Source organism: Gasterosteus aculeatus, chromosome 7 (genome assembly GCF_964276395.1).
Source record: "Gasterosteus aculeatus chromosome 7, fGasAcu3.hap1.1, whole genome shotgun sequence".
NCBI classification, from domain to species: Eukaryota; Metazoa; Chordata; class Actinopteri; order Perciformes; family Gasterosteidae; genus Gasterosteus; species Gasterosteus aculeatus.
Genome location: NC_135694.1, coordinates 31,494,334 through 31,502,194, shown reverse-complemented (window position 1 = coordinate 31,502,194; position 7,861 = coordinate 31,494,334). Strand labels below are relative to the sequence as shown.

General features: G+C 49.8%; 1 protein-coding gene across 7 annotated transcripts; it reads right to left on the bottom strand.

The window, feature by feature from the left end:
* Window positions 1–571: 571 nt before the first annotated feature.
* On the bottom strand, window positions 572–7,025 carry macroh2a1 (macroH2A.1 histone). Of its 7 annotated transcripts, none has more exons than XM_078107049.1 (9): window positions 6,703–7,025; window positions 5,732–5,943; window positions 5,315–5,421; window positions 4,861–5,052; window positions 4,445–4,552; window positions 3,042–3,132; window positions 2,432–2,521; window positions 1,966–2,140; window positions 572–1,521 (listed from the first exon to the last, which is right to left on the bottom strand). In XM_078107049.1, exons 2-9 carry the CDS (start codon window positions 5,901–5,903, stop codon window positions 1,356–1,358), a joined length of 1,101 nt encoding a protein of 366 aa, XP_077963175.1. In that variant the 5' UTR covers window positions 5,904–5,943; window positions 6,703–7,025; the 3' UTR covers window positions 572–1,355. The 7 variants fall into 7 exon arrangements, with proteins under 7 accessions (XP_077963175.1, XP_077963172.1, XP_077963176.1 ...); XM_078107046.1 differs by lacking the exon at window positions 3,042–3,132 and adding an exon at window positions 3,573–3,672 and having other exon boundaries at window positions 6,703–6,914; XM_078107050.1 differs by having other exon boundaries at window positions 5,732–5,930; window positions 6,703–6,914.
* Between the last annotated feature and the right edge of the window lie 836 nt (window positions 7,026–7,861).

The following is a 7,861-nucleotide window of genomic DNA, read 5'->3' as shown; positions in this document are numbered from 1 at the left end:
TGGATGGCTGGGAAACTGACCCCCATCTGACTCCGGGGGCTTCTCTGTGCCTTCGAGCACAGGACCGCGTCCCAGAACTCGCAAATAGCGGTTTTGATGTGAGCGTGATGGTTGTTTCTTTAAAGGATGATGACGAGCTCAATGTTGTCATAACCCTCGGATACGGATCAGTGGCGTTACCGGGACACCACAGAGGAAGAACTGGGGACGACGGGCTTTAACGGGCCAATCAGAATGACTTGCCGTTTCTGATTGACAGGTCGAATACAGTCAACTCTCATATTAAATCACTACGTTAATGACGCTACTGAAGCCGCCGATGTCGTCGGATTAGGAAACGCTGCACTTCATTAGCACACAACGTAACGTGCGTCCTCACAAAACAGCTTATTGGTGGAAGAACCTGAATGTTTCAGCACAACTATTCCACGTTTAGGCCACAAGTACTTTAGATTAGAGTCTATAATCAACATCATCCAGTCATTCAGTCATCCATTCATGCTCACGCGTCGTTGAATCAAACGTACACACACACACACACACACACACACACACACACACACACACACGATGGATTGTAAAGGTTTTATTAGTCTGTGTTCAGACCTTTTAACAGAATCATCCATTGTAGTAATTATTTAGAAAGCAAAAAAAAATTTTTTTCCATAAGAAAGTTCTTTTGAAAAGTCCAAATGCAGCAGAGCAGTCGGGTTCATGTACATATCTATATTTATATATTTATGCTGCTCGGGAATCGGCCGCCCGGTTGTTGGTTACAGAGCGCCATCTAATGGCGGTGCGGAGAAACAGCAAAGCAATAAAACTAAATAAAATCTGAACGCTTCCAAGAAGCATTGATGCTTTAAAGAAGCAGCACATTGTGTTTGTTTGTTAAGCCCCAAAAACAAAACAAACACCGGTGCCTTTTATGATCAATTAAAAGGATTAAATAAAAAGAAAATCTTTGTTACAAGTCTAATTATTCTTCTATAACATTTTCAAATACTCCACCTATAGAAACATTGAGGAACACACGATGTAAACGTCGACTTCAACAGCTGACTCGTTGTGAGGAATCAGACGTCTGCACACAAGGACACAAAAACAAACACACAACAAACGAACGCCAACGCGTGCCCTCGTGTTTTCAAATGAAAGTTACATGAATTAACCCGTATTCTGCAGGCCCCTCTGAGCCCGAGCCCCCCCCCAGGTAGACCACGAGGAGGAAAACTTACAGCGAGTTCGTTCACTCGCCCGCGTTCAAAGAGCAGCAGAGCGACGTAAACGAGGACTTAAAAACAACACGGGAGGAATACGCAACTAAAGGAAGTAAAGGGGGGCGGGGGGGGCTTCTAGCTGCTCTCCAGCTTGGCCATTTCCTGCACGTAGATGCCGATGCTCTCGCTGTCGAACAGCACAAAGTACACCGTCTTGATGGTGGAGGACATGGTGGCCACGAAGTAGGTGGAGATGGCCTTCAGGATCAGCTGGGCCGCCGTCTGCTTCGGGAAGCCGTTCCTGAAGGATGGGGGGGGGGGGGGGGGGGGATGATGTTTATAGACGTTACATGAATGTACTCCTATTGATGCTAAACCAACATCAACTCCCGTCCCGACTGACGCGGAGGACGTTGGTAAAACAGAGCAGACGGGACTCGGCGGAGGAGGCGGAGTCAGGATCACCTTCGTTTGGGGGAGTCGACGCCTGCAGAGTTTACGTCTTACGTAACGGCACTTTACGGAAAATCACTTTGGAGTTTTTTTAACTTAAATCCATTAAACGTCCGAAACGTCCTCTTGACCGACACGACGGTCGGTCCTCAAAGGCAACACCAAGTAGGAGGAACAATTCAAACTGAACTTTGCTTCATCAGAAAACGCGTGTAGAATCCACGTGTATTGAACATCAGCAACGCCCGTCTCCCGCCCTCTGTCCACCCGTCTGTCTCTCTGAGGGTCTCACCTCCCGCTGCCGATGGAGGGGAAGGCCACAGACTTCAGCTTCTTCTCGTCCGCCAGAGCGAGGCAGTTCTTCACCGTCTTGTCCAGCATCTCCTCGCAGCGGTCCGAGCCCCAGGCCGGGCTGTTGCAGTGGATCACGTACTTGGCGGGAAGCCCGAAGCCGGCGGTCAACGCGGCTGAGGACGGACGGGCGAGTTAAATATTCTTAAGCATAACGAAGAGAAAGAGACTGATGAGCAAGTCGAAAATTTATCATTATTATTATTATTATTATTATTATCATTATCATTATCATCTGTATCTGAGATACACAAAAATAAAAAGCTTTTAATTAGTTGATTAATTTCAACTAATTTCAACTTTAAAAATTAATTTTTAAAGTGTTTTTTTTTTATTTAGAGATGGAGTTTTTGGTTGAAAGAAGGAGAAAGACTTCCAATAAGAAGGTGGTTGGTCTGTGCACTCGCCTCCTGCCACCTCCAGAGGGCCGCTCCTCTTCTTCAGCTCCGACAGCGCCTCGCTGAACTCCTTCCCCCCCTTCTTCTCCAGAGCAGAGCCTGTGGGGGGGGGGGGGGGGGGGGGTTACACGGTGCGGACGGAAGGAAGAGGAAGGACGACCTCATGCAGATACTACAAGGCTTCTTCTCTGTTGCGTCATCAGCGGGACGTAATGGAGCAGGAGCTTAAACCACGACCCCCCCCTCATCACATCAGACCATTCACAGCCGTCAGCACCTGGAACCGCTGGAGTCTCTCCAAACATCTCAGCCTGCGGCTCCAGTGGCCCACAATGCACTTGGGTGACTATTAAATAATTAAATTCACTGCCGTTTTCACCACTTTGCAGGGTTTGGGCAGTGAGATATTGGGGAAATAAAGTGTTCCTAATAAAATGATAAAAACTGAGAAGAAAGCCTTTGTTATTGATAAGGTCAGTGAGGCGATGAAGAGGAGGAGGAGCCGTCACAGAGGAGCTGCACGGCGGGGGGGCGTCGACAATGTAGAACAAAAGCAGTGAAGTTTGTCTGGAATATTCAATATGCAGAGACGGAGAGGGGGGCTCTGAGGGTCCTTTACCTACGTCACCACCTGAATAGAGGGAGGAGTTCGTCGGGTGAACGACAGCGTCGCTATCCACCACGGCAATGTCAGCTTGGACAACTTGTAACTACAGACAACAACAACAACAACAACAACATGGTGTAAACACACAGGGCGAGAGAGTGAGTGAGTGAGCGAGCAACAATGTAGCAAAATCAAAAGGGTGAGAGAAGGACGCGACGTGAGGCTGCTCCTCATTGGTCGGGTCACATGATGTAATCAGGAAGCAGATGGACTCACTACACCTTCGATCATGTGACCGGGGAGGCAGTCACCTGACCCCCCCCCCTCAAGAGGAGCAGCGCCTGGATGAGCCTCACCACGATGGGGACAGCAAGCGGGGAAAGTCCTTGAATGTCCACAGATCTCAGAAATGATCTGAAATTATGACTTAAGTCGATCGATATTTAATCAATAACGTACGTTTTTAACTCATTTTAGGATCCAAGTTATTAAAGGACATTCAAGGACGATTCTGGGGGGGGGGGGGGGGCAGGGGGGGCTCACCTAAATCATCTTTAAGCTCAAGTTCAGCACTGGTGGGGTTGATGACCCCCTCCACGTCGAAGCCAGCCAAGTTACTGACCTCGCTGTGGATGAGGTTGAGCTGCGGAGGAGGGGGGGGGGGGGGGGCATGCGAGGAGAGCGAAGAGGAAGCAGAGCAGTTAGCAGCAGATTCACAGAGAGACTCAACAGGAAGAAACGCCGACTTGGTTCATAGAGCAACATTCTGCATTTAATGTCTCCATGACCGCTAACCGCTAACCCCGCTAAAGGTCCTCACAGGACGCCGCATCGATTAGCGGATGCTGCATGATTGGACATGTAGATTGAAGAGCAGTCGAAGTAACGGCGGTCGGTGACGAAGAGTACGAGTTACAATACGATCACATGTGGTCATGAGAGTAAAGCGTCTCCTCCTCCTATCGAACGGACGTCACATTCTATCCACTCAAGACAGTGTGAAATATAGAGTCATTAACACGCCTCCCTGCCCCCCTTCCCCAAGGCGATTATATAGGAAGTGATAGTAAGACGGCACATCACGGCCACTGTAGGTGAAAAACTAAATAGAAATAGTAGAATAAATAATGGACGACTCGGATATTGAAAAAAAAAAAAAAGATTCTGAGATGAATCACAAATTTATGGAAAAAAAGAAAAGAACTGTGCTTCTCTTTAGTTGAACCGTGAGAATAAAGTGCAGAGAAGTTGAAGAAAGCGTCTGATATCGATACTCACGTTTGAACTCCTAAAGGTTCTTTAGTATCATCAGCAGCCATACTGCTTCTTTGTGCTTTTCACCTGCAGTGGCCGTGATGCTCACCAGCTGCTCCGGACTCACCTGGCCGGGCACCTTCAGCGCAGACACAACTGACCTTCTGACCCAGGAAGAGGCTCTTGGTGGAGAGCACGGTGAAGCTGTCCACCGGAGAGCCCTCAGTGGTGCTGTCCGCCGACGCCGCCTTGCTCACCTCCACCTGCTTCTGTTGGGGGAGGTCAAGAGGTCAGAGGTCAGCCACACCATCAATGCTGGAGATTCCCTGCCCATTGGAGATGGAAGTTGGGTTGAACGTGCTCGTTCTCACAGCCCAAGAACACTTGGGCGAGTCGAGATGAAGGGAACTTCCTGTTCAGGATGTTATTTTTCAATCAAATGTAGTTTGCCTCCTCAAAACTACCTTTTCAAAAGTGTTATAAATAAACAGATCAGCAGGACACCACAGCAGCTTGAATTGGTTCCATCAAACTCCCCACAGAGCCCCTGAGGGGGGAGACCCGCCCCCAACGATACCTTGGGCTTCGCGCCAGCCTTCTTCCCCCTCATTTTCTTGCTCGCCGACTTCTTGACCGGCTTGGGCTTCTTCTCGGGGGCCGGTGACACCGGCATCTCCAGCTTTCCCTTGAGTCCTCTCTTCTTGGCCAGCAGCTCTGGGTGGATGTTGGGCAGGACTCCGCCCGCCGCGATGGTCACGCCTTTCAGCAGCTGAGACGGGAAGAAGACGGCCCGGCCCAAATGGTATCTTTAACTTTCTTTCAAGTTATCTTTAGTTTTACACAATAAAAAACAACACCGCAATCAAACAAAAGGCCCGTTAGACAACGTCTACAAGTTCAAAGGTCAGCAAGACAGAACATAAAGACAGAAAGAAAAGTTCACACACTAAATGCTCAGTGTGGGAGGGGCCGAGGGGCCGCTGTGGGAGGGGCCGAGATGCCGCTGTGGGAGGGGCCGAGAGGCCGCCTACCTGGTTGAGCTCCTCGTCGTTGGCGATGGCCAGCAGGATGTGTCTCGGCGTGATTCGGCCCTTCTTGTTGTCTCTGGCTGCGTTACCCGCCAACTCTAAGATCTCAGCTACGCAGGCAGGAAACACAACACAACAACAACAACAACAACAACACACACAACGCTGAGGTGAACCCAGGCGACAGTAACAGACGCCCACGTCCTTTATTCTATTGAGCGAACTTTAATTCAAATGCACAAGGATGATTTAATTAGCTTCGATTAGCCTCCAAATTGTCACCAGTCAGAGATCAGTGACTCTCCGAATAAGTCTTTAAATTTCAACATTTAGTGGGAAAGTTTCCTCGGGCGCAAAAAGATTCTAAAACCATCAGAGTTGTTGAGGTCTACGGGGCATACTGGGATGAATGCGCCTCACCAGTGAGGTACTCCAGCACGGCGGCCAGGTAGACGGGCGCCCCCACCCCGATACGATATTTGGGAAGGTCCCTCTTGATGTAGCGCAGCATGCGGCCCACAGGGAAGATCACCCCGGCCTTGCTGGACCGGGACGTCTTGGTGGACTTCTTCTTGGCTCCTCGGCTGGACATGGCGTGGAGCTCTGGGGGGGGCGGTTACTGTAACAACAAACTAAACACAATGAATCTCCGACACCATGTTCCATCTTCTTAAAGCGACAGAAGAACCAAAGCCGATCGTGGTTCAGACGTCCCACCGCTGAGCGAACCTGAACATAACATCTCATAACACGTGATTCATCACATGTGATCAGCTGCGTGTTCTGCTTACAGCCTCACGTCACTCTACCAGATCACAACCAGCCGTTAGCACCACGATGATATTAGCAGCATAACGGACAGTTATTGATTGGACTATTATTGTGCATATTGAATTATATATAATACTATTTAGAAGTTTTAAATCTTAAAATTAGCAGATGCTCATTCTGGTTGATGCTGATGAGAATGAATCCCCCCCCCCCCCCCCCCCCCTTATGTACTACGACCCCCCTCCGCACAGGTGAGTTTTAAACATGTCAACCTTCGCGTGCAGCAGCTCAACGTCTCGCGTCCTTCTGTGTTTATGTTTGTATTTCCCCGGTGAGGTCCCCCCCCCCCCCCGGCTGTCAGTCCCGGTGAGGTCGCCCCGCCCCCCGGCTGTCAGCCCCGGTGAGGTCCCCCCCCCCCCCCGGCTGTCAGTCCCGGTGAGGTCGCCCCGCCCCCCGGCTGTCAGTCCTCGGCCTCCATGCCAGTAAAAACACACACACACGGACGCGCAAACAACACAACGCACACGCACGGACAGCACGTGAAGGACCGCGCCCACCGGACCGCGCGAAGGCGCGTGAGAACGCGGGAATTTGACTGTATTTTGCGGGGTTTTACTTACTGAAACACCAGCGGAAGGGGGGGGGGGGGGGGGAAGCAGGGGGGGCGGGGAATAAAATAAAATAAATGTCTTCGGTTCTTCGGGGATCGAGGCTGGACAGCCGGTGTGTGTTGTGTCCTCGACTCCCACAATCCACAGCGGGGAGGACGCGGAGCGGCAGGACGTCGCCGGATGAGGAATCTTTACCCCTTCAACACCTCTCCTCTCCAGCAGGAAGACCACGTGCTTCCGAGGGAGTCCCATTTAAAGGGCCAGGTGTGGCGGCATGTCCCCCCCCCCCCCCCCCCGAGCCCTGAACCCTCAGTGCCCCCCCCCCTAAATCCCTGAGCTCTGACCCCTGACCCCACAGGGACACTGCGGTCACCTGGTCGGTGGTTGAGTCTGTGAGGGTTTTAAATGGTGTCCGGCGACTATAAATATATATTTATATATATATATATAATATACACGCATAGGTGGAAGCTGTGGTGCCCCCTGCTGGGTGACACTAGAATCGACTCAAGCCTAGAGCCGAAAAACGTGTACACGTGTACAAGTACAACAATAAGGAGATATGTACCTGGGATGACGTCAGTTACATTTAAAACACCTGACAAGCCTCCTAATAATAAATAGAAGGTGCTCTGTTCAGTGGGGAGTACTTCAAACTTCTCCACGTGTTTATTATCTGGCGGGGGGTCAAGGTTCAAGGTTTTCCACTTGCAGCCGGTTTGTTGTGCTTTACCCAACAGTTCGGGTGGACTTGAGTGTGAACTGGTCCTGGAGGGGGCGGGGCTAGTCTGAAGATACACAGATCTCATTGGCTGCTTTGAACACAGAGGAAAAGGCGCCTAATCTATATATATATATGTGAATAAAATGTTACCAACACATTGACGTGAATAACAAGTTATTCTGAGATGATGCTGCAGACTTATTCTTGTTGTTCAACCAATCGATTAATGAACCGGTTTAATCAAACACATGTACATTTAATGTAAATACACACTTATATAATCTTAATCTAATCTCACGAACCCCCCCACACGCCCATCATTCAACCTTCACCTGGATACATGTCAGATGAAGAGCCGTCCTCACGCAGATGTTTTACATGACAAAATGTTTTTACAAATACTTTAAACTTTATATATAAGCAAACACAGATAGAATGCGCACT

What these genes read in the sequence shown, in the direction of transcription:
- macroh2a1 (XM_078107043.1), bottom strand. Translation starts at nt 5,903, where the DNA reads ATGTCCAGCCGAGGAGCCAAGAAGAAGTCCACCAAGACGTCCCGGTCC. An exon ending in CGTGCTGGAGTACCTCACTG is followed by an intron (nt 5,422 to 5,731) that starts GTGAGGCGCATT and finishes CTGCCTGCGTAG; the next exon opens with CTGAGATCTTAGAGTTGGCG. An exon ending in ACGACGAGGAGCTCAACCAG is followed by an intron (nt 5,053 to 5,314) that starts GTAGGCGGCCTC and finishes TTCCCGTCTCAG; the next exon opens with CTGCTGAAAGGCGTGACCAT.